At 37.6% G+C, this 27,587-nt stretch overlaps 1 protein-coding gene across 6 annotated transcripts in view; it reads left to right on the forward strand.

Annotated features, from left to right (window-relative positions):
* The window catches only part of Phkb (phosphorylase kinase regulatory subunit beta), a 188,190-nt gene that overhangs the window by 20,774 nt on the left and 139,829 nt on the right, over window positions 1–27,587 (forward strand). For all 6 annotated transcript variants that reach the window (XM_029480583.1, XM_021169806.2, XM_021169805.2 and 3 more), the window contains 4 exons: window positions 12,194–12,283; window positions 14,679–14,817; window positions 16,290–16,389; window positions 26,279–26,386. In XM_029480583.1, coding sequence (XP_029336443.1) covers window positions 12,194–12,283; window positions 14,679–14,817; window positions 16,290–16,389; window positions 26,279–26,386 — 437 coding nt within the window. The remainder of the gene's footprint in view (window positions 1–12,193; window positions 12,284–14,678; window positions 14,818–16,289; window positions 16,390–26,278; window positions 26,387–27,587) is intronic.

Consider the following 27,587-nt stretch of genomic DNA (forward strand, 5'->3'; position numbering starts at 1 on the left):
TTGGTGTTCCCCTTCATTAGCTCTACATTCTTGAGTAACATGTGGATTTATTCCATAAAGCAAAGGGCTTAGACTCTTTCTGCCTTAAAATATGACACTCCGTGCTTGACTGTCAGGGGACTCAGGGAAGAATACTGACTAGGGTTTTAGAGCCTTGGTTGGGGGTACTTTTAAGGCTTACAAGACAGAAAAGGTGGTGGTTGTGTAGAGTTGGTTTGGTAAGGCCATAGAACCCGATCTCTTAGCATGAGTCTGCAATGTTCTTTTAAACTTTAGTACACTTTCATCAAGGCATGTCAATCTTGGTATGTAAGCTTTTTGCTTGGTTCACAGCTAGATCTCCCTGAGGAAAAACAAGTCTACTTTGCTGTTGGCCCCTTGGCTGTTTACATTCTTTCTCCTTCCTTCTCCCTTCTTCTGTGATTTTTTTTTTGTAAGATAGGAATACTACCCCTGTAGAGGACTGAGTATTCTTAAAATATAGATTATGATTCAGCAGGTCCTGGGTAAGACCCAAGATTCTGCAGTACTAGCAAGTCCCAGGCAAAGCCTTTGCTAATATTACCGGCATCACTAGAGCAGAGCTTGTATTCTGGGTATACTAAACAGACAGGCTTGGCCACCTGTCCTGAAAGTTAAACAGCCAGATTAACTGTAAAAGCAGGAAAGAATTTATTTAATGTGGCCACATTGGGAAGAGGAGCAAAGAGATCTCATGCCACCTGCCCCATGTTCTGGGTCATGACCAAGGTTTAAGTGTATGTAGATGGATAGAGGTGTGCTTGCCCATGCACTTCTAGACAAGCCTGTCACCAGTGGCTCCGTTCTCTCTACAAGGTCCTGAGACCAGTCACCAGCACTATATGACTATCTTTCTAGGAGACAAATTCCCTTCTGGCACAGAGCTTCAGCCTTTTTTCTTTCCCAGCTTGTTTCCATGGACAGTTCCAGATTCTTGGGAGCACACTGGTCTCATAGCAAAATGGGGGGCTGTTCTTTTTAGAATATAGTTTCATGGCCTGCACTTTGAGAATCAAAAGTCTGTCTGTGATCCATATTTGTTTGAAGTCTTTCCTGATGGCCTCATCTCGTCAGTGTCTTATAATTTGGAGTGATGATTTTGATGCCTCAAAGAAGCATCCTCCCATTCCTAATCTCAAACTTAGTCTGGGATTAATATGTCATCATCTGCATTCTCCTTCTTTGTTGGGCACAGCCCTACTGCTGTTGGTAGGACGGGCTCTTTTTCTGACCACTTTTCATTGCTTTTGTTGGTTCCTCCAACTCCTGTTGACCACAATTTCTGGCCTAAATTTACCTGATCTGTATCTGAGCCAAGATAAACAGGGAAATTATAGTGACATGGGAATTAAAATTGGAAGAGACAAGGCTCTTCATCTTTGTTTCATCCTGAGTATGATCTGCATTTTTGGTTGATAAAGCCAAAACCCGTAGCTACCAGTGATTAAGCCCAAATTGACCATGGAGACAAAATAGATTTTCCCAAAGACATCTTGTCAAAGCAAACAAATGATGCTTCCTCATGGTGGTTGATGACGAGTTTCTAGCCTTCTTCTCTCATTCCTAAGTCTAAACAATGCCCCTCATAGACCCTCCTTACAACTTTCTTTAATGTTGTTTAAAAGTTAAAGTTTAAGTTTTTAACCCTGTAAGTTAACGTGTCTGAGCAGTAAACAGTGAGGGTTTGTTGAGGTAATATAGCTTTAGAACCACCAAAATCATACAGTTCTTGGGTTTGGGTATGTATTTTTTATTTATTTATTTATTTATTTATTTATTTATTTATTTATTTATTTGCGTGAGTGTCCTAACCTCTCTTAACCTGTGTGCTTAGGATCTAGACTCAAAATGTCTCTTCACAGCCTCCATCTCTGCTTAACATTGGCTCACTTTTTTTAGAGCAATATAATAAATCATAACAACAGCAACAATAATATAATACATTACCCTCGGCAGAAACAATGATGGAGCAAAGAAATAGTTCCACCAGCCTACAACTTGATGACCTAGTGATTTTATTGGAGTTACTTACAGAGACGTCGGGTCTAGAGTTACTTAGAGAAGCATGGACAACTAATGAGTAAAAGGCTGATTTCTGTTCATATGTGAAGCACAGAAATAGCCCAGTTTCATTCATAGTGCCTTACATTGTATACTTAAAATATCCATTGTCTAGACTTCTGCTTTTATTTTCAGTTTTTGTCCCCATGAAACTGCTATAATTGAATTTTAATGCATATTTTAATAAGCTTAATGTTCATCAGAGTCACATTCTCTTTTTATCCTTTTATTAAAAATAGATTCTTTTCTCATACAATGTATCCTGATTATAGTTTCCCTTCCCTCTACTCTCCTAGTTCCTCCTCACCTACCATCCCCTCCAGATCCACTCCATTTTTGTCTCTTATTAGACAAGAACAGGCTTCTGAGAAATAACAACCAAATATACCAAAATAAAATATAGTAAGATGAAGCAAAACCTTTCACATTGATGTTGGACATGATAGCTTGAATCCCAGGTGCAGGCAGGCTGAGTCAGAGGCTCAGTCGTTTTCACAGTTAGGAGGCCCAGCAGAGTGTCCTCTTCTGTACATTAGCGCAGAGGGTCTGCTATAGGTTTATGCAGGCCTTGTGCTTGCTGCAGTGCGCCATATGCTTCTTATTCGTTTGATTCAGAGGAACATGCTCGCCTGGTGTCTTCTGTCCCCTCTGACAAAATCACATTCTTTTAGTTTTATATTATATAAAAGTAAAAACAAAACACTCTTACAGTTTAAAATATGTATGCTATGGTATGCTTAGAATGGACATGAGAAAATTTAAGTCAAAATGTAGTTTTGAGTAAGTATAATGTATTTGAACTTGATAAGCTCCTAGTTTAGTATTCTAGTTCTATAATTTTAGATGTATACACTAATTTATATTTTAATACCTTCCTTTAAAATATTCTTAATTTATATATTTAATGAAGTATAGTATAATAATTTGATATGTGTATATTGTATAATTTTTAAATCAGAGTACTGGTATTTCTACCTTCTTAAACTTTAATAATTTAATTATTATGTGTGCATGTACATGTGTTTGAACACACATATGTCTGAAATGGCAAGAGTATGGAGATCAGAGGACTCCTTGCAGGACTCTGTTCTTTCCTTCCAACGCATAGATCCACAGATTAAATTCATATTACATCAGGCTTGCAGGCAAGTGTTTTCATTTGCTGAGAGATCTTACAATTCCTAACTTTTAAATCTTTTAAGTTTTATCAGGAGAACTTTGGTATGACACTAGTTTTCTTCTTCTTGTGGACAATTTCAGTTCTCTTTTTATGTCCACCCCAATTCCTTTGTGCCTCGGTCCCTAATACCTATAAAGACCTTTTACCTTGGACCCAGTGAACATACCTTGGTGGCACACAAGTAGGCATTTCTCACTATCTTCCTGTCCTCTATTAAAATCTTTCCATTGTCATCCTCAATCCTGCTTGCAGGTGTCCCTCCTCCCACCTCAGCTCCATTCACTGGAGATTTGAACTCTTGGTAATGTCCCAGAATCCCCCCTTCATATCCATCTCTCCACATTTTTCTGTGTCTTTTTTAACCTACTTCTTCGACTATACCCCAGCTCTTTGGGGACCCTGACTCTTTGTGTAGACAGGATGTCCTTAGCTCTTTCCATATCCCCTCTCAGCCGTTTCTCCTAGCCCATCTCTATTTTCTGCTACCCACTGACCTGCTGAAGTGCTCACTACTAGGAAACCCTCAGGGACCACACTTTCCTAAAATTCAGAGAGGGCAACCGAAACCAAGGGACAGAACAACCCAACAAAATGTGGCCAGATATCAACACCTAGAATCACCTTAATTTCCTAAGCCCAGATGCATAGACACCAGTGCAAAACCATAAACAGCAGCCAAGACAATTGTCTCCCCCAGAACCCAGGAACTCTCCTACAGCAGGCCCTGAAAAAGGTCACATAGCTGAAGCACAAGACAAGGACGTTAAGACAGCAATTAAGAATACTGCAAGGGCCTTAGAGAGGATATGAAAAAAAATCCTTAATAATGCCTGAAAATATAAACAGTGAGTGAAATAATAAAAATAGATATGATTATAAAATAGGATGAAATAAAGAAAATCCAAATGGAAATAAGACTGGAATGAAAATTTTAGGAAGTCAAATGCAAACCTTGGTGATAAGTCTCCTCAATGCAGTTCAAGGTATGGAAGAGGGAATCTCAGATGTTGAAGACAAGATAGAAGAAATGTATATTTCAGTCAAAGAAACCGTGAAATCTAATAACATCCAAGTATAAAACATCTAAGAAACTGGGGACACTCAGAAAAGATCAAATACTTAAATAATAGGAATAGAGGAAGGAGAAGAAACCCAGGTCAAAGGCACAGAAAATATTTTCAAGAAAGTCATAGAAAAATAAATTCATGACCCATAAAAGGGTATTCACTCATGAAGGTACAAGAAGTATAGAGAACTCTGAATTGAGAGAACCACAAAAGCTACATGATACATCATCATAAAAACACTAAACATACAGAGTAAAGAAAGAATACTGAAGACTGGAAGGGAAAAGACCAAGTAACATATAAAGGCAGACTCATTAGAGTAACACCAGACTTCTCAATGGAGACACTGAAAGTAAGCAGGGTCTGGACAGATGTTCTTCAAATTCAAAGTCTACAGGTGCCAGACTACACTGCAAAACTATCAAACATAATAGAGGGAGAAAGAAAAACATTTCATGATAAAACCAACTGTAAGCGGTATCTACCTACCAGCCAAGTTATACAGAGCACATTAGAAGGAAGACTTCAGTCTGAAAAGGTCAACTGTACCCAAAATAAACAAGGAATAAGTAATCTCGGAGCAGCAGATTAAAAGGGGGGAGCAAAACCCACACCATCACAAGAAAATAATAGGAATCATTAAATGCTGCTTATTGATAACTCATTATCAATATTAATGGTCTCAATTTCCCAATAAAAAACACACACTAACAAATTGGATTAGAAAACAGTATATATCCTTTGCTGCATTCAAGAAACATACCTGACTGTCAAGGATACAAAGCACGTCAGAGTGAAAGGATGCAAAATTGTATTCCAAGCAAACAGACCCAAGAAGCAAGCAGGCTATAGGTATTTCAATATCTGAGAAAACTAATCAGAAGAGATAGGAAAGGATACTACATACTCAAACATTTATGCACCAAACAAAAGAGCATGTAGGTTCACATAAGAATTACTACTACAGCTAACATCACATAGTGACACTCACACAGGTATAGTAGATGACTTCTGTGCTCCACTCTCACCCACACATGGGTCATCCAGAAAAAAACTAAGCAGAAAATGGAGAAATTAATTAATGTCATATTCCCTTTATATAGCTAATATTTTAAACGTAATTGTCACTGGATGGGGAAAAATTGACTAGCATTCATTACCTAGTGATACAGTTAGGATCTTTAGTGCTCTCCAAAGGCCCATGTGTTACAGGCTTAAACAATCACTAGTCCCTGGTACTATTGGGAGTTTGTAGAATCTTTGGGATATGGGGCCTACCAGAAAGAAGTTGAACTGAAATAAAAACTGTTTCTCCATTTAAATGTATCATTTCTGAAAAAGATAAATTTATGTCACAGTGACATTTTTACGATACATATACAAACTCTATGCTCTCATTCAGAAGTATGTCTAATATCATTTTGATTATAAATATTTTTATTTATGGTTAGTAAATGTTGCAAATGAAGGTCTTTTAATAATTCATTGCTTATTGTGATCTTATTTAATGTTGAAGACTTCTATTCATTCCTCTTATATAAAATAAAATGGGAAAATGTTAAATTAGTGCTACTAATTTTTGGGTTAAACATCCTGTGTAATATTGATAAGATTAATATGATAACAAGAGAAATAATAAATCTTAATTATGAAGACAGAATGTTATAGAATGGTTTTTCTCTTGTATATAACTCACTTAATGCTGGGATAAGAGCATAATTTAAATCTTATAAATATGAAATTTAAATTTCATGTGTGGAATAGTGGTCCTGAATTTTTCTTAAGAAATCATCTATGTCCAGGTTAAGTGCTATCCTCTATAATACAATTCACTTAAAAAGGCTACATCCAATACCCCTCACCCTGTTCCTCCTCCACTTCTGCTACTGGGTGGAGAGGGGGCTGCTATTGTGATATAAAGTGGATAAATAAAGGAATTAATGAAGAATAAAAATATATTAATTTATTATTGTTTATGAATTTATTGATGTAATTCATTGTGAATAATGACAACCTGCCCATGGACAGGTGTTGAATATAATAATGAGTTTTGAACATGGTGAGTTTTGAAAATCTTGTTTTTATTAGAAAGCAGCAACTTCACAGCATATCCTACCACTAAAACTAAAAAAGAACTGGCAAAAAAAAAAAAAAAAAAGGCTACATCCATAATCTAGTGCTTGCTCAGATTATTTTTAATTATTCACTTGTGGTCTCATTCATACCCATCTTTATAAGAACAGAAAAACATTATAGACCATAACTGAGCAAGTTGAGTTACTCTGTGGTCACATTAAGTGAGTCACACGAGTTCAGCTGTCTCAAGTCACTCCATTTACTGCAGCCACCCGAAATAACGTTGGCAAAGTGAAGACATTAGAGGAATAGGACTTCATTTACTTAGTAACTATGTATTGAGTACCATTGTGTTTCAGACTATGTTGGTACTAAGATTACTGCAGGGAATGTACTAATCGGGAGCACATTTAGTATGTTAGACTTGTAAATGCCCCCCCCCCCCACATTTTTTTAATGATTGTAATTTAAAAGGAATGGGGCAGGCAAGATGGCTCAGTAGGTCAGAGAACTTGATGCTCTTGCAGAGGAGCAAGGACTCACAACCACCTGTAATTCCAGTTCCAGGGGATCCTACACCCAGTTATGATCTGTTGATTCACCATGCGTGCTCGTGAACCACATACATAAATGTGGCAAAAACACTTATCTACTAAAAAAAGGGTAAAATATATTTAAAAAAATATTAGGAACATTAAACTTATTTGAATCACCTTGGATGTTGCAGAAATTATATAATATCATAATTCTTTTCGGCAAGGTACTCTAATTCTAGACTGTAAATACAAAGAGGAAAACAGAATCACGAAATGAATGCTTGGTATTCTTCAGGTCAATACATAAAACATAGGAGTAGTATCCTTAAGTGTATTTTAAATGTCCCGCTTCTTATCTGAAGGGCACTGGAAGAACTTAATATCTTTTTATTAAAAACAAAGTGTGAGCGGCACCCTGCCTCTTCTCATCTTCTTTGGATTAGGTGAAGAAGCGCTATATTGCAATAAGTATAAGCAATACAGTTGCTTCTTACAGAGTCCTTCTTATACAGTCATATTGCTCATTTAACAGGTTTTCTTTTTTAAAAAAATGTTTCTTACCGATTTTCCTATGGTGACACATGTAAATGTGGATGTTCAGTTGATCTCCAGTAATACCTCAGAGCACACGCATGCACATGAGATGGTTTCAAACAGTCTGTTAGGCAAAGCAGCTAGTGAAGGCCAGGATGAAGGACCAGACTTCTTAGTAAAGCGTTGTTTCAGGAGACTCTGTGACAAGGACAAGGGAGCATAACCTGCTCCCTCTTGAAAGAGTTCTGTGTTGAAATTTACATCATTTAATCCCAGTTTAATATCACCCTCATAGCTTTGACAGGAGTTTGAGACTGGATGGGCATATGAACTCTCTATATGATGTATTTTGGCTAGACATTCAAATTTTGATTTCTATTTTAAGAAACTATACAAGTGGTAGATAAATACCTAGCTTTTTAGATAATATGAGCTTCATGGTATAAAAGTATACCTGTCTCCCAAGAGGTAGTCATTTAACCATTTGTTATATCTTTCTAGGCTTTTAGAAGTATTCAGTTATCTTTATGCATGTGCAGTTGGAGACATATGTGTAGTTTTTAATCCTAGTTTTGTAATTTAGGATTCAACTACATGTGGAATGCTCTATATCATTATAATACTTCAGATTCTTCTTACTTCAAACATTTGATTCTATGAATGTGTAAATGCGAGCATAAGATATATTAATATTTTCAAACTTAATCACATAGCTATTTTTGTTGAGTGAAAACATAGATTTAGAATTTTACTATTTATTGGAATTTTATCTATTTTAATTTTCATTATGAGCCCCAAATTTAAAACTTTTATAGACATATCCATTCATTTAACATGCATTGTAGATTTGTTAAATATATGTAATACTTAAATATTAAGAAAGTCCTGAAGAAGAAATGTATTATAATTAGTCTAATAAGATGACTTAGGTGTATAGTATTTAGAGGTAAATATGTACATGTGTGGCTGTTTTTGTGCACATACATGTGAGTATGTGGGTGTGTTTGTGCACATACATGCATGCACATGTGATTGTGTGGGTGTGTTTATGCTCGTATATGCATGCACATGTGAGTATGTAGGTGTGTTTGTACACATACATGTATGCCCATGTGAGTATGTGCTGTTAGTGTGGTCAGAGGACACTCTAGGGCATTGTTCCTAGCCTTCTACCATTTTTGAAGTGGGTCTCTTGTTATTCAAAGCTGCACTTGCTAGTCTAGCCTGCCAGTTGCTGGGAGGGATCCTCCTATTCCTGACTCTGGTCTCTGTAGGACTGAGGACTGCAGATGCTACTGTGTACTTATTTGGGTCCTGAAGATCCAGAGTCAAGTTGTCATCCTTGGATGATAAGTACATTACCCACTGAGCATTTCCAGGCTAACTGAGAAAGATTCTGATTAACATAAAGCATTTTATGTAATTTTCCTCTTACCTTTGATTAAAAACAGATTATTTCTTCCAGAACCTTTTTTAGAAGAAAATCATTACCAAAGCCCATGTATCTAGTGTACAATTTGTTAGTTTAACAATGCTTTAATGCCTCCTTTGAATGTTGTTGTATATAAACAAGTTGCATTTTGAGTTTTTGAAACATTTAATAGAGTCCTAAATACCATTTCAATACATTTTAAGGAAATAATAGTATTTCAGGTAATAAATATGTACTTAGTAGGCCTATTGGTATGTCTCCCAGTAAGTAGAATTTACACATACACATTGTTAAATTAGGCATGCCAAAAAAGAAAAGGATTAAAAATAAAAATAACAATAGCATAAACTAAAAATCATTTATAAAGAATCAGAGCAGCCAAAGGTTTTGTCAGTTATTTGGGGGAACTCAAGGTCAGATTCTGTTTTATTCCATTCTGTCTTAACATAGAATGGCATACAAGCAGCTGCATGGACACAATTGTGAACACACATCGCAAAGCTGCATCAACAACATGTAAGGTGTGTGTCTATCTTCAGAAGGAAGTCTTAGGTGATCTTTAAGGCTGCCTTTTGATTTTCTGCCAGTCTATTTCATTAGAAACTCCCTATACTTTAATGTAAGGTGTCCATACCTAGGCTCAGTTCCTTCAGCTCTCAGATGGGTTAGTGCCCTGGACCAGCCAACAATTCCTTCTTCTATGACAAGTTCCTGAGGGGAGGACAGGGGCTGAGGAAGCTGGTACCAGGCATTCCATAAATCATGGCTTATCACAAGCAAGTTTATTAAGAAATACACAATCTTATATGTTGTTTGCAGTAGGGAAATGGGCCAAGATCAGCAGAGAGCTAAGTCAGTGTTGGCAAGAGGATGCAACAATCTTTAGACAGAGCTGCCTTAGGATTTTAAACCATAGCCCTTCATGGGGGGAAGCCAGGTTCTCCCAGGAACCAAAACTTTGAGGCCCTGGCCTTGCTCCAGAACAGACCTTGCCACATCTGTCCCTGGTTAAGGATACAAAACTTTTGTTCCTTTTGTCCTTTCATCAATGCCTCTGGGAAATCCTTGGGTCTTCTTGGCTCCCAAAAGATTAGAATGTCCTTCTCTCTGTCATGTGAGCCTTGAGTTCATTGGGTCTGTCTGAGCATGGCCTCAGAAGCACTGGAGACACTAGCCTATGCTTACCTTTCCCTCGCAGAGGTTTCAGTCAACAGCCTGTACTGTCTCTGGTCTAGAACTCAGTTCCCTGCTATGAGCATCTCTGGCGCTATCTGTTTTACCATTGTAGAATTAGGTCTGTCTCATTGGCAGTACTGCAATGTCCACTAATGAACTAACTATTTTACTGTACTGGTAAGCTGTTAACTTCAGAGATGAGATCTCCTTTTATGAATGTCTCAGGCTTTTGGTGTATTGAGGCACCATTCAGGTTAAAAGTTGAAATGGATGGTGTTTTCCTCTGGACCTCATGCTTTAGGAGCATCTTTTTTAACCCAGGGAATTAGTTCCATACCCTGGGAAGTAGCATTGCTTACAGTAAATGGACAGGAAGGAGCTGAGTGCAGTTAGGGTATAAAGCAGAAGGAAACCGCAGTGGTAGAAAGCAGCGGACCAAGCTAACTAGGACAGTGAGCTGGAGGACGCTCTGGTCGGCAGGGTTGGACATGCAGTGGCAGCTAACATTGGAGCTGTTTATGCGTCTACTACTTTACCATCTGAGACTTCTCCCCAGATCCCTATATATTCAAATGTTGATTATTTTCTTTTTCACATATAAGGTAAAATATTACCTTTACTAGTAGTGAAGATGTAAGTAAAAACAAAGATATTATTTGCTCATAATCTTTTCCCCTAAGCAATACTGTCCTTAGGTTACACATTCATGCTTACAGGTTGTGATCATTTGCATCCAGTGTTTCTTTCTTAGTAGATGAAGTTCACTGGGAATGTTTGTTCTATCCCAGCTGACAAACTTTGCTTATGTTTATATCAGCCTTTAGCTATGGCAGAGGTGAGAAGGAGGATCTTGTTCTCTGTGTAGCTGAAGGAAAGTTGTTCATATGATCTGTGTATGTTTGCAAAGGTCTCCATTCCTTACTATGGAGCCGTTCCAGTTGGTACAATTACTAATAACCTTTAGAAAATAACTTAAAGCATAGTGCTTCAGTTTTCTCTCTGTTTGAGGGGAGTGGCTCTTGCTGCTCATATGGAGGACAAGTGAGAGCCAGTCTTCTCCTCCTACTGCGTGAGTCCATAGATGAGACTTGAGGACAAGAACCCTTACCTGGTGAGAAATCTCTCAGTCCTCGTCTGGCTTTAAATCAACATATCGGATATAGTAATTTTATGAGCATAAATGATTTTTATTCTATTTAAAAATAGACTCTTAATGTATGTCAATAGCATTTATCCAACTTGGGTAAATATAAGTTAATTTTTATACTGACTTCTTAAAAAATATCTGGTTAATAGTATCTGAATTTTAGGGATGAGTTATGAACGTGAGATGTTATGATTTCTAAGAGCTTTTAAGAAGAATGGAGCTAGGACTTAGTACTTAATTCAGATGTCTCCCTTTCATGTAGCAGCTGAGACAGTGCATAATCAAGTGTTGAATTTTTGTACTCATTTTGTGATTTTTGTGTATTTTGTAGCTTTTGAGCAGTGTGCTTTGCTGATGCCTTAGGATAGTTTCCATGACTGAGAAATATAAGAAGTGCGTTTTGCTTGTTGTCAAGATAATAATGCAAGAGAACTTGGGAGTTTAAATTTTTCAGTATGAAACATAACTGAATGTAGAGTGAATGGCTTTGGATGTGTGAGATACTGAAACATAGCTGGGTTTCTTTATATTGTATGGCTCTGGGGTGTGTGAGCCTTATCTTTCTTGGTTGAGGTGTTTGAAGTGTGATCATTCCACCTTCTAAGTATTAGCATGAGTAGCATGGTCTAGACTTAAGAACTTAGATCTGTTTCTCGTTGAAAAGTAGTTGAGCTCCTGATCACTCCAGAGTGTTAGGAGTAGTGGGTTGTCGGACCTTGTATTCACCGCACCTCTGGGTTGAATGCTGATCTTGCTGGTAAGACAGCATTTAGGGTTCTTCTATGATTGCTAAGAGTCTTTTCTGCTCTTCTCATACTGAAATTTTTACCAGGAATCAATAGGGTCATTCAGAAATGAAACTGAAAGTTTCATTGTTGGTTATTGCATCTTCATTTATTTAGAAATTTTCATCATTCATCTGGGTGAGAATGACTTAATTGATGAGTCTTCTTTTTCTTTTAGGCTCAGTTTATGAACCTCTTAAAAGCATCAATCTTCCGAGACCTGATAATGAAACTCTATGGGATAAGTTGGATCATTATTACAGAATTGGTAAGCACCTATTTCTAGTATTCAATGTTCCCTAGTCATATATCATGTTTTGTTGAGTTATTATTCTATAGTTTGAAGATGGAGTAGTTTCTCTGCATAAGTACCTGAATGTTCTAGTTGTGTATTTATACTGGACTGTTAAAGGGAATCCACAGGTTATACCTGGCCCATGAATAACTTTGTTACCAATATCTTTTAGTATTTTAACTTTCCTAAGTATTAATATATTGTATTTATTTATTTACTTATTTATTTATTTAGGTATTTTCAGACAGCATCTCTCTGTGTAGTCCTGGTTGTCCTGAAACTCTATGCAGACCAGGCTGACCCAAACTGACACAGAAGTCTTCCTGTCTCTACTTCTTGAGTATTGGGCTTAAAGGTGTACACCACCACAACAACTTTAATAGGCTCTAGAACTTGAGTATGTTTTTGTTTTGGTTAATGAATAAATGTTTCATAGGAGTATAGGCTTGATTGTTTACATATGGCCAGTTTCTAACTCACTGAAGCAAAAGATACACTCTCAGATTATTGCTCCCACTAACAGGATCAGTTCCTCCAGTGGGTTTGGTTGTTGGTTGGTTTGATTTTAAGTTATGTTTATCCATGATCAATGTGGCCAATGTGAGTAAGCAACTTTGAGGTATATATGAATGGAATCTTTCTTTTCTTATCAGACCATGAATTGCGTTGTCCATTGTTTTTTGTTTGTTTGTTTATTTTGTGTTGTTTTGTTTTTTTGGTAACCTTGCTTCTTCTTGTCCTATTATGGTAAAGAATATCCAATTTCATTCATCTCCCAAAACATGATTTTTTTTTTTTTTTTTTGTCTTTTCAATCTCATGTAAGCTTTATTTCAGCTTATTTTCCACCAGGATTTTGGTCTGCACTGTTATATTGCACTTGCTGTTATCTTTATAGTAATAACAATCTGAAGAGGACTAATTGTAGTTTTAAAAGAAATAACCAGTGATTATTGTTGCCCTGTTGGGGGCCAATTCTTTACCATGAGAAAGATAAGAAATGTTGTGGAGAATATTTGTTTAGTCTGAAAATACTGAGTGTAGTGTGGCATACCGGATCTCAGCATCCAGGAAATGGAGATAGAAAGATTGTGAATTGCAGACTAGCTGTGTAGTAAGGCCTTGTCTTAGGAGAGAAACAAACAAAGCACAAAGCAGCAGTGTGTTAAGAATGTCAGAGCTGGAGAAAGGGAGTGGTGGGGAGCAGAACCGAGGCTCTGGCATAGCTATTGCACTCTAGAACTTAAAAGAGCTGTATAAGATTGGACATTTAACAGCCTGCCATGGAATGGAGTGGGCCTTGTGAGACCCCCACCTCTGCCTGAGGATTTGTGCTTGGTTGATAGGGGAAGGAGAGACATTTCAGTCTGGTCAGGTGCTGAGGCTCGTACAAGCAAACCCTCCCCTTTATTCCTGTAATAAACTTTAATGATTGGGTGAGGGAGACATAAAGGAGAAGGGTGCTAGTTGGGAGAAGGTAATGTTGAACATGATAATAATATAGTACGTGTGTATATCAAAATATCATAATGAACCCATTATATATAACTATCATATGTATGCCTTTACATCATTTAAATGAAAAAAGATAAGAAAAGAAGATGTTATATCTTAATCTAGATTGCATTGATTGAATGTATGTTAGGAAAAGTGTTTGTTTATAATCTGACAGAAATAAAATATACTTTAGGAACTATAACAATGTAGTGTTGTGTATTCATTTTCCTGTTATGTGACTATGTCACAGAGAGGAAAGCATTGATTTCAGACCTATGCTATGTCCACACTCATTGACCTGTTGCCACCCTTGCTATGTAAAAATGGAATTTTACTTTTGAAATGTAAACATATTCCTAACCTGTACAGTTCAGTAAGTAAGAGAACTCCCTTTGGCAGTTGTCAGTGAAGTATAGGGCTCTGGCCTGTTTGTGGTCTTCCTTTTTTCTTCCTGACTTGTGGATCACTTAGTTTTCAAAACCCAGAACTGGCCTTAAAAGAAAGCCATTTATTGTACATTTGCTTTAAGTTTCCTATTTAACCTAGTTTACCAAAATATTATAGTCCTATTTTTTTGGTTAAGCTTTTCTTCTCCTTGTATGATATTATCTTAATAAGATCTGTATCATATGTTAGCATTAAGCAGCATAAATCCAGACTTTTAATGCTCTAAGTAGTTGGAGGCTTTCTTCGCAAGTCTAAAGACAACTTTGTGCAGTATGGATTTGCAGTGGGCTAGAGTTACATGAAGCAGTTTAACATCTTCAAAAATTTTATGCTAAAGTTAAGTTTAGAAATAATAAAACTTTCAAGAATAGGATGAATAAACCAAGAGAAAGAACTGACTGTGTATTCATTCTTTGTGGTTGTAGTCAAGTCAACGATGCTGATGTATCAAAGTCCAACTACAGGTCTCTTTCCTACTAAAACATGTGGTGGAGAAGAGAAGTCCAAAGTGCACGAGAGTCTGTACTGTGCTGCGGGTGCCTGGGCCTTGGCGCTAGCATACAGGTGAGCTGGCGTCTGTTCTCCTGCTAACTCCACATGGACGAGTTTTATAGAATTAATGCTTTAAAAGAACACTACAAAGTATATTTTGGAGATCATTTGATAAATTTGAGTATGGACTGTATATTACATAACATACCATCAACTCTTTTAAGTGTGGAGTATAATTAGTGTTATTATTAGTTATGTTATTTAAGAGAATGGCTTTTCTCTCTCTCTCTCTCTCTCTCGATACTTCTAACAGGTAAATACTCATGAAGTTTGTAGCTTTCAACTTGTGAAGAAAAATTATTCTTAGCTCTGGAATTTAAAACAAGATAATATTAATAACTGGTGAATCTTGGTAAAGAATAAATGGTTATTCATTACAGTATTACCTTAACTTTTTTTGCACATTTGAAAGTTTTGAAATAGCCAAGGGGCAGAAAATTGCTTTTAAAAAAGTAAATGAAACAGAGGGACGAAAGTCAGGCACCAGGCTTCCCCCAAGCCCTCAGGAGAGAACTGAGTCTTCCATACATCATCCATGCAGATCTCAGGGAAGTCAAGAGAATCAGGACAAATGGTATGATGTGTTTACTTTAATGCCCACATTAAATAGGCTCAATAAGTGACAGTCTTGAATAATTTACTTTTCTGACATTCATCATCCTATGTATATGAAGTCTACAGAAATAAAATTTCGTATACTTTATTAAGTGAGGCATGGGATAATTTCTTAAGTGTTGATGATCTGCAGACACTTCCTGTAAATGAAACAATGAATGTGTGTCATGCTTAAGTTTTAGCCGTGGTTATTTCTGGCTATCTCATCTACCTTTAAAGGTAATTCATAATTAAAAGACTTTTTTTTTTTTTGGCCTAAAAAAATATCTTAATCTAGTTTAATGGTTAGATTTTAACTGTTTTTTTTTTTAAAGCAAGAGAGGTAAAATATGACTAATTCATTTTTAAATGAAAACCTGAGCCTATGACACTTCATGGCAGAGTATGCATTATATGTCATTCAATGGGTATGTGTCTACTTGAGGGAATCTTTAAAGACTAATATGTAGAGTACAACAAACGAACTGTGTGCCAAATTTAATATTTGCTTTTTTGAATCCAACTGGGAGTTACAGATCATAAAGAGATAGGTTGTCTGCATTTTGTAACAGTGAATTTAAAATGATTGTGGGTGATGTTTTTTCTAATATAGAAATAAACTTTAAATTTTAGCCAGATCATTTTAGAAAATTCCCTTCCCCCAAAATTGACTCTCCTGCAAAGCAAGGGAAAATCCATACAAACTTTAGCATGAGACTTTTAATTGCAGTATTTTATATCTGCCGGGAAGATGAAATTTCACTGACAGAATTGGTAGATGTCACCAGAACAGAGGATTAGCCAGTTAGTCAAATACTTAATTATCAAAAGCTCTACTCCCTTTTCAAATGCAATTCCAATTTGTTTCCTGAGTTATCTCTCTCACCCAGGCGCATTGATGATGACAAGGGACGGACCCATGAGCTGGAGCACTCGGCCATAAAGTGTATGAGAGGAATTCTCTACTGCTACATGCGGCAGGCTGATAAGGTAAAGCACGTGGGCTGAAATGCTCATATCCTTCTAAAGGATTAATTTACACAGTACTGCAGAACCATCTTCTGAAGAATGTACTTTGAAAAGGTAAAGCTACATCCTAGGATGGTTCCCATAGTTCAGATCGGCCTCTCCCTTCCCAGTCCAAGCCTTTGAAATCCTGAAACTGTCGTAACATCATCAAGTGTGGAATAATTGAAAATGTTTGTTTAGATTCAAGTTTGTATTCTAGATTTGTTGTCTCTTTGATAAAGATCCATATTCTTGGGAGGCTAACAAATATTCATTGTTCAAAATAACTTATTATTTAAAGAATACCCTTGTCAGCCTTAATTTTGGATGTGTGAATTTCTATGGCAAAAGGGATTTTTTAAAAGTATAATGGCTCAGTCAGGTGTGCTGGTGCACACCTTTAATCCCAGCACTTGGGAGTCAGAGGTAGGTGGAGCTCTACATTCTAGTTCATCCAGGTCTACAGAGGTAGTTCCAGGACTGTCAGGGCTACACAGCAAAACCCTGTTTCAGAAACCCAAAAAGTATAATGTCTCATTCATTTGCATTCAAAGAAGCCAGGGTTTACAGCTTTAGGAGACAAATGGAAGGCAGTGACATAAGGATGTAAAGTTTTCTTTCCCACTTCGTGGCATGATTAACTGGTAGGTAATGGCACTTTATATTCTTCACTTTTACTAAGTAGTTACCACAATTCGATTTTCTTTTAAGTACAGCTTGAGTTTAACTTAAACTACTCAATTATAAAGAACTAACATCTGTCAAATTATAAAGAATTAAAGTGATTTTCATTAATTTTTATTATTCATTAACATAATTCTGTTATTAATATAGACCATTAAAATAAATGGTGAGTTGAATCATTTTGGAATTTTATCTTGCTAAAATTTCTTCTCTGTAGGAGACATAAACAATGTCTATCTCTCTTTCTAGAGTCCTGATGACAAACTAAAATACTCCAGTAAAGCTTACTGTGGGGAACCCATGGGTTTATTAGATTAACCTACAGAGCAGTGGGTGAGGGGTTATGGACAGGTATATGTGGCCCTAAAGAAGCCATGCTAGAAGGTCTGCACCAACATGAACGATGACTCTCCCTTGGCCACATAGATGGAGCCTCTTCTTAGTCCTCCCAGCCTATATATTCTATTTTCTTTTTTTTTTTTTGTTTGATTTTTTTTTTTTTTTTGAGACAGGGTTTCTCTGTGTAGCCTTGGCTGTCCTGGAACTGACTTTGTGGACCAGGCTGGCCTTGAACTTAGAAATCTGCCTGCCTCTGCCTCCCAAGTGCTGGGATTAAAGGCGTGCGCCACCACGCCCGGCTATATTCTATTTTCTGAGTCTATTTGCAATCAGGGTAGAATGCAGAGAACTAGCTGGCTGAGATTTGGAGTTAAATGCTTGGATAGGGATCACATGACTCTTTTCTCCTTGTACCTACTTCAGTGATGGGATGTCAACAGCCCAGCTGTGATGATCTTTTCTAAGCTGGCACTTTTAAGCTCATGAAGATGGTGGCTCAGAATATGGGCCTGGACAACACTGTCTATGCCACAATTACGTTAGTTTCAAGTATTCTTATTGCCATAACCTTTCCTGATACCTACATCGTTTTGGAGTAGGAAAGTAGAACATATTACTGTAATCCACATGGAGTATGAGGGACTCATTCTGAGATTGATTACCTAGATTAGTGTCTCTTACCATAGGTTCCATGGACTTTTGCTGGAGAGATGTGAACAGACATCTGCTTCCCCAGAAAGGATATAAACAGCAGAACAAAGTATAGTCCTACAAAAGTCCAACTTGGCAAACCTATGACTTTTCTGTGCTTGCTTCCATGGATAAAAGGCTTCACAACAGCATAGGTGACTCCAAATCAGCCATACCACCAAAGATAATCTTACTTCATCATGGATGACAACTATCCTATAGTTACAGAGACAGAACTATTCTTCAGTTAACCTTCTATAGTTTATGTATTTCACTGTCAGCTTAGGCCACAGACCACATACAGACCGGGCACACTTACTGTGAAGGAGATGTACATTGGAGGGGCAAAGATCTCAGTTGAGGGTTAAATAACTCTCCTCCTAAGAGGAAAAGGCAACAGGCTGGATCTTGGGTCTTCTTTTTGTTGTTGTTTATTTGCCTTTTGTTTTGAGACAGGGTTTCTCTGTTGTAGTGTGCTTATCCTGGAACCCACTCTGTAGACCAGGCTGACCTCCAACTCACAGAGATCCACCTGTACATACCTCCAAAGTGCTGGGATTAAAAGTGTAGGTCACAAAGCCCAGAAACAGGGTGGATCTTACGTGTCTGTTTCAGGTAGGCACTGACATTCTGATGAAGGTAGTTGTTTTAGTTTTATGTATGTTTCTATGATAAAATACCCTGACAAAAGCCACTTGGAGGAGAAAAGGGTTTGTTTGGCTCTCAGTTCTAAATTATAGCCCATTATTTGGGGACTGTCAAGGCAGAAAGTGAATCAACAAGTCAAAATATGCCCACTGTCAAGAGCAAAGAGAATACTCACTCCCTTGCCTATTGGTCCCACACAGATAGCTTTCTCCTCTCATGCTGTTCAGACCTCTGTCTACAGGATGGTGCTGCCCCCAATGTGCTGAGTCTTCCTACTGCAATTAGAAATCAAGGCAGTCCCCTACAGATGGGGTTCTGGAGCCTCTCTGCAAACTATACAAACACTGATGTCAGTCAGACAGAGATGGTTTATTGAACACACACCATAAGACTGACAGCTGCAGACTTGGGAGCTGAAAGCTGTATGCCAAACATTTCTCAGGGCCAGCTTATAAAGGCTAACACCGCAAAAAACACAATGAGCTTATTATATGCAAGTGCAGGAAGCTCTGCTGAATGTCCGTCAGCCCGGATTCAAGCCATTTTAGAATAAAAGTTTATATTGATCTTTAACTTGATGTGTCCTAAGTGAAGCTTGTGGTTGTGGAATTTCTTAATATTAACAAAATTCATAACATACAGAACATAACAGGCTATGTGGTCAGCATAACCCTGCTCTGAGTCAAGTTATTTTTCTGTCTCAATGTCTAGTAGGCATAATACAGCAACAATATAAGGTAGCTGGTAGGCATGAGACAGAATGTCTACAGCTATGCTGGTGGGGCAGGCCTCAACACCCCAAAGGCCAGCCTGATGTAGGTAATTCTTCATTAAGGTTCTTGACAAAAGATCCCATGTTTTCTTTTCAGTTTGAAACCAGCATAGTGAGTGGTACGAGTAGGAGAAAAGCAATCTAAACCATCATGCTTCTTATTTCTCTTGCTGTTGGATGAGCCATTTCTTTATGAGTCTATAGAAATGTGAATAATGTTTTATTACATATGTGTGCTGGTACACATGTGTGAAAGTCAGAGCACAACTTGCAGAAGTCCTTACTTTCCACCAAATGGGACACAGGAATGGAACTCAGGTTGCTTAGCCAATGTACCTTTACCTGCTGAGCTATCTCTTCTACTATGAGCATATGTTTATTAGTGTGTGTGTGTGTGTGTGTGTGTGTGTGTGTGTGTGTGTGTGTGTGTATGTGTGTGTGAATGTACCCTAGTGCATATGTAGAGGACAGAAGACACCTGACCAGAATCAGTTCTCACCTTCCACCATGATTCAGGGTCTGGCTTGGTGGCAAGCCATTTTTTAGGCCTTTAAACAGTGAAATAATTATCTCTTCACCTTTTTTTCCCCCATTAAACAAAAGCATATTTGTAGTATGATTTTGTTGTTTGGCCTCAAGCTTTATGTTCTTCATCTTCTGCAGTAAATTTATAATCTACAAAGTCTGAGCTTTTCTACTTTCATTGGACCATGCTGCTTGGTGTTCTTGTAAAAACACTAGCTAAAAGGTTTTACATTTATTCAGAAGTTGACATGATTGCATGGAATTGTCCTTGATTTGTAGGATATGAAACAGTATCATTTTGTGTTTTATTATCTTGTCTAGGCTATTGGTTATTCTTCTAATGTCTTCTAATATTCTGTTTGCTCTTGTCCTGGCTAGTTTTATGTCAGCTTGACACAGCTAGAATTATTTGGGAAGAGGAACCACAATTATGAAAGTGCCCCCATCAGATTGGCCTGTAGGCAAATCTATGGTACATTTTCTTAGTGACTGGTGTGGGAGAATTTAGCCCACTGAGGTTGGTGCCACTCTGGGCTAGTGGTTCTGGGTTCTTTGAGAAAGCAGGCTGAGCAAGCCACACGGAGTAAGTAAATAAGCAGCATCCCTCCATGGTCTCTGCATTAGCTCTTGTGTCCAGGTTCCTTTTCCGGACTTGCCATCGACCAAGATGTGAAGTGTAAATGAAATAAACCCTTTTCTCCTCAAGTTGCTTGACGTCATGGTGTTTCATCACAGCAGTAGAAGCCCCATAGATAGCTCCTTTTTCATCATTCTTGTGGGGACCACACACAGAGCTTCACAGCTGACATGCAGTTATTTAGCTTGGAGGTCTTTATGGTGGTTATGCCTTGTGCTTCATTTCATTTAAAATGCTGCTTAGTAGTTTCTATTCAATTAGAAATACACTGAAACTTTGTAGAATTCGTTCTTCCAGAACAGTAGAAAGGATGGGATGCTTATTTTCCTCTAGATGCATGTTTTAAGGTTATAAATTAAGAATGGATGACAAACTAACTATCCCAAATAAGCAATTTACGCACAACACAAGTAAAATAAAATTCTGATAGATGTAGTTTAGAAAAATTTCCTCTAATCATTTTCTTGATCTTTACTTGGCAAATGCTAAGTAGCCTATAAAATACTAATTAATGTAGTTTGTTTCTTGACTGTTTTCAAGAGTATATTTTGTTTGAAGTTGACATACAACATACCCCATTAATTTTCAAAGCTTACAGAATCTGAATATTTTTTTCTGAAATCTTAAATTGCTTGTCTTTTAACAGCTTTGAAATTCAAAGTCATTATATAACTCCCCATGTGAGCATCTTTAATCATCTAGCTGTTAGTTTTCCCCTGACACAGTGGTTAGAAATATACTTTCCTGCTGGGTTCTTGCATGTCTTGAAGACAAATGACAAGCATCATCTTGTCAGCTGTAGCAGTGACTTCATTAACCTGACAAAACCTTGTCCTGTTAGATCCCTATTAAATGGATGTACTGGTTAATTGTCAGCTTGACACAAATACAATCAATTGGCATGAAGGAGCCTCTTGAGGAATTGAATTGTGTACATCAGTTTGGTCTGTGTTTAATGATTAATGTGGTAGGTCCTAGCCCACTGTGGGCGTCATCACACTTGGGGAAGTTGTCTTTGACTATGTAAGAATGCAAGCTGAGCAAGCTACAGAAAGCCGGGGCTGAGCAGTAATTCCTTCATGGTCTATGCTTTAATTTTTGCTTCTTGTTTCCTGTTTCTTGTTTCCTGTCCTGACTTCTTTCAGTGTTGGACTATAACCTGTAAGGTAAATAAACCCATCTCCCCTCCACCAACTTGGTTTATGTCATGCTCTACCAGAGTACCACAAGAACAAACGAGGTCAGAAATAGTTACCAGAGAGTGGGGTTATTGACGTGTTACACCTGACCATGTTTAAGAGATGGCTGTGGAAGAATTTGGAGCTTTTGGCTGGTAAAGCTACTGAGTGCTCAGGGTTTAATGGGCTGTTCTTTGAGGGACTGGAAGACAAAAGTATTGAGAGAAACGTCGATTATGGGAGCCTGGCTTGTGAATTTCATAGGGAAGTTTGAGAGTTCCTTGAAGACTCTCAAGGGGTTGTTCCTGTGATATATGTCAACTAAGAAATTGGGGATGTGAAACTTGGTATGCTTTAAATACTGACTGTCAGGTCTGAAAACTCAGCTGTGGCTGAGAGAAGAATAGATGCACTGAGGGACATCTTCTGAGAAGTGTTCCCTTAGGTTAAGGAATGGAAAAAACTGAGACACAAGGGAACATGAATTTTGTTTCACTAAAGCCATATTTTTGGTTAGGACTATAGTAATGTTCATTTCTTTGAGGTAATAATCATGGCAGTAAGAAAGGCATGGCTTTTGGTTGTGTGGTTCCAGGCTATTGCTTCTGTTGTGTGAGAACAGAATGACCACCTTTTCTGAGTTTCTCGCTACTTTGTAAATGGAAAGCAGAATCCCCAACCATCTTATTTTGTTATTTTTTTAACAGACTCTCTCTTATTCTTTAACAGTTTTGTACATATAATGTGTTCTGATCATCTCCACTCCAACATGCTCACCCCTATTCCATGTCCTCTCCCTGAAAGCCTTATTAATTTTATCTGTATGGGTGTTTTGTCTGCATACATGTTCATGTACCACATGTGTGCCTAATGTTCTCTTTGAGGTCAGAAGAGAGTGTTGGATCCCGTGGTTTTGTGTTACAGATAGTGTGTGCTGGGATTGAAGCCAGTGCGCTTAACCACTTAGACATCTTTCTTGGCCCATTTACTTCCTTTTCCATATTTCTTTTTTTTTTTAACCATTGAGTCCAGTTAGTGGGGATTTTGACTGGCTTGTTCTCACGCTGAGAATTCATAAGAGTAGTGACCATGTCATGACCAAGAGACTGCATTTCATAGCATACCCCTCATGATGTCTTCCTGATTGACCCTGATTTACGTTTTGTTGACTTTAGTTGTATTTGTGCAGGGTCATGGCACCAGGGCTCTCAATCCTGGAACAGAACTTTCTGTCATGATAGAAATGTTCTGTGTGCATATCGAGCATATACATTTGCATCATGTGGCTATGGAGCAATTGAAATATGGTCATAAAGTGGATTCCTTAACTGAATCTATAAGCTTATGTGATTTTTAATTCATTGTAATTTGATTATTCAATGTAAAAAGTGGCTACCATCTTGGACAACATAGCTTCTAACATGAACAAAGGAGAGAGAGCTCTTCTTTATTTCCATCATTTCTCATACTAAGTGATGGGTACTTCACACCAAGCAAACATTCATCTTGAGATATCCAGCATTCTGCTGTCTAACTCAATTCTACCAACAACTATCCTGACTACTGTAGATTCCAAAGGCTGAAGGTTCAGCACTTTAAAACTGCCTGTGACTTCAGAGAACACTGGTGTTAGGATTAAATGGACAAAGGTGCTTTGGGAGGTCTGGGTCAACGTGTGCCACTCAGAGATTACGCCAGGCAACAGATCTAATGGAAGAGGTTTACTAGGGAGTAGGAACATAAGATTTAGGAAATCACTGGCCATTGGTATTAACTTCATCTCCAGATGTTCTCGGCCTTTCCCAGTAGAGAATTTATGGGACTGAAAAGCCAGATGTCAGTCCTTTTGTTTCCTTTGACAACCACCTTCCCATATTGAAGCCATCTTGGGGTGTGTTAGGAAGCACCTGAGTAGTCATCTCAGATGTCTTTGAAAGGGACTTATCATGAGCGAGAGCAAAGTGCTCCTCTCTCTTGCATCATAAGGAATACCTGAGGATCCAGGAGCTGGAAGAGAAAGAGAATGTCTGTTTTAGTTTCACAGAAAGCATCAGACAGACTTATAAGACAGAAGTTACTGAAAGTAACCACACTATACAGAAATCCAGGGTTGGGGATTGACTGGAATTACAAAAATGCCCTTTTCAGAAAGTTTATTTTCAAGGGTATTTTGTATGGGTCCATGATTCGCTGAAAATATGACACCCTGGACTCAAATAGTATGTAAACACAGAGTGTTTTATTCTGCAGAAGTCCAGCATTCTGGGGTCTCCCATTACCAAAATAGAGAGACATCCAAGAGAACTCAAAGGCCTAATTTAAAGCACATTAGGGGATTCTGGGGCAGGTGACCTTTATCTTGCTCCATCTCTAGGGACATTCCATTACTGGGGTGTGGGGGCAGGAATTTGAGGCCTGGAAACTGTTGCTGAGGAAGTAGCTGAAGTCTGGAAACTGTTGCTGACCTATTGTCCTTGCCTCAGGCCAGGTGGCAGGGCAACCTCTGAGGCCTGGATTTGCCTAGACTTGCCCAATCCTGAACTGCCAATTGAACCTTGTCATGGAGTCAGCCTAATTCTCAATTTCTTTCATGTTGTTGACATCTAACTATAATTTCATCCTCTTCCATTTCTAGCTCCTCCCTCCAAATCCTCCCATCTACCCTTCCTTGCTGTCTTTCAGACCCATGACTCCAGATTTTATTAATTACTGTTACATGCTTATATACATATATACATATGTATATACCAACCTGATCACTCCGTTAAGAGGAAGGTTTTTACTGTGGTAGAAGAGGGAAAAGATCCAGAGGCATCTGGAAGCATCCAGTGTAGAGAGAGGAGAAATTAGATTGCACACGGCCCACAGACTGCACAAGGCCAGGACTAGGGAAGCAGGAGACTAGTGGATACAGTGAAATAGCAAGAGAGAGAGAATATAAAAAGAGAGTACAATAAAGAGACAGATTAAGTGGGAGTAAAAGTTGGAGCTGGGGGGGGGATGTAGAGAGAGGAGGCAGTAGGGGGACTGAGGGAGAGAGAAGGAAAGGGAGAGAAAAGGAGGGAGGAGAGAATAGTGAGAGTAAACTTGTCCTTATAAAGACAACAAATGGGCATCTGGGAGGAGTGAAGCCTGGGTATGTCAGAAGCCACCATGCTAGTGTGGAGGCTATGAGGTGTATAAAGGGTACTTGTGGGTAGGGACTAAGCAAGCTTGGGGGCCAGGATCAGCTTTGATGTGCAAACACAGGTGTAAGCCAATGGAACTGACCCTGTGTTCCTGCTGACAGAGGCTAGGGAAGGGACTCCTTTTGGCAGATGGGAACCAGTTTTACAAGTTCCTGAGGAATGCTGGCTTTTATCTAACTAACTGCCCCAAATCCTCCTGTAGTCTACTTTGATCGAATTTCTGGATATTTGAACAGCCTGAGACCTCACATATATATCTATAAATACACAAGAACTACCTGTTCTTTTCTTATATTTGGCATATCATTGGCATCAGTAACTGCTACTCGAGTTCAGTTGAGTAGGCCCTGAAAGAGGGTGGATATTCACTCAGCTCTTTGAGACCAGATAGGCCAACATAGCAAGAGAGAACCAACTGAAAAGAAAAGAAAAGAAAAGGAAAGGAAAGGAAAGAAAAGGAAAGGAAAAAGAAAATATATGTAATGAGTAAATAAAAATATGCTCTATATCTCATAGAATTGTTACTTCAGTAATTTTTGTATGTAGGAAAAATGAAAACATTTACAGTACCCTAGGTAAAATCCTCAGAGAAGAGGAGAGAATCTGAATTTTGGGTACTGAACTGTATTAGAGTATAGTCTAAAATACTTTTCAATTCCACTGTCATGTTAAGCATTTCCAGTTAACTGTATAGTTAAGTATAGTCATTGGAACCCTGTTACACATAGGAAATATATATTTCATTCATAATTAAATAAAGTAGGCTGGCAAGGTGACTCAGCATGTAAAAGGGCCTGCCACCAAGCTTGATGACCTAGTGTCAGTCCCTGGGCCACACATGAGAGGGAGAGAATTGCTTCCCACAAGTTGTCTTCTATCCTTCAATATCATATGTGGTACATGTATACATACCCACACATATATACACATACATATGCACACACACTATAAATAAATGAAATGTTAAAAAAAAAACCTTTCAGTCTAGTAATTTTCAGTACTTTGCCATAAAATATTTCTCCCATACTGACACACTCCCTACTCCAGTAGAACTCAGTGCTGTGAATGTCACTTGACAGTTGTGTCCCGTCTAGTAAGTTGGGCATCAAGAGCTTTAGTTTTCCTTATGAAAAGAATTGCTTGAAAAGAACCTGTCTCAATGTTAGATGAATATGTGACTGACCATCATTCACACTGTCTCTGGTTCTAGGTCCAGCAGTTTAAACAAGATCCCCGGCCCACAACGTGTCTTCACTCTGTCTTCAGTGTGCACACTGGGGATGAGTTGCTCAGCTATGAAGAATATGGCCATCTTCAGGTAAAAGAAAAGTTCAAGATTTGTTTTTCTACTATTTACATTCCATATCTTGGCATATTTGGAGGGCTTACACTTATTTTAAAAATTATTTACATTCCAAATGTTGTCTCCTTTCTGGTCCCCCCTCCCAGAGCTTATACTTTTTAAAGTAAATTTCACCACTTGCTTCAAAATAGTGTAAATGGACTCTGAAATGGAAAAGAAAGTTCCTCAGTAACTGGTAAGGCTGAAGGAATTATTGTCATGGGATATAAAATGGACCATGTCATGGAATAACGGTTATTCTCTTTAGAAGGTAGATGCCTCCTCTCCCTTCAGTAATTAAAGCTGGTTTATATAGCTTGTTTAAAAGAATTTCTACACTTGGAAACAAAAGGCAAACAGGAGTATTACAATTATTTAGAAGGTTTGGTGGGTCTTTTTTTTTTTTTAATATATCAATCTTCAATAACACTAAACACTTCTGTGGGAATATCACAAGCATTTTTGAGACAGAACAATTTCATGTTTTGTTAAGTTCTTTACGTATAAGAACGTACTATAGAGTTTTTCTTTTAATTTTTACTATCTTCCATACATTTTGTATTTTAAGCTGGATATCCTATGACTTGTTTGTAAAATATAAATATTATATACACTATTTATTCTTAGTAGATTTTCTTTTTGTTTACCTGTGTGTTCTGCTAGTTTGAAATAAAATACTCATTAATCATATATTTCTTACTAAATATAAGTGTTTTTTCTGTATGTGTGTGAGTATATATATACTTATGTGTGCAGGCTCATGCATATGTATATGTATATATATATGTGTGTGTATACATATGTATACAAGTATATATGTGTTTGTGTATATACACACATATACATATATATGTTTGTATGTATGTGTATATATATATATATATACACATATACATATATATGTGTACATATATATATATATGTATGTGTGTGTGTATATACTCCAGAAATATAGCCTCTGACAATCATATTTATGATTTTAATTCTTGGGTGGGAATATGTATAATAAAACATTATTAATTGATAGTTATTCTACATATTCATATGATATGTAATATCAAGAAATAGTTATGATTAGATTAAGATAATTGGCATATCAATCATCTTAGACATTTAACATTTCTTGGTGTATCAGACATTCAAAGTCTTTTTTTTTTTTTTTTTTTTTTTTTTTTTT

Source organism: Mus caroli, chromosome 8 (assembly GCF_900094665.2).
Source record: "Mus caroli chromosome 8, CAROLI_EIJ_v1.1, whole genome shotgun sequence".
In the NCBI taxonomy this organism is placed as follows: domain Eukaryota; kingdom Metazoa; phylum Chordata; class Mammalia; order Rodentia; family Muridae; genus Mus; species Mus caroli.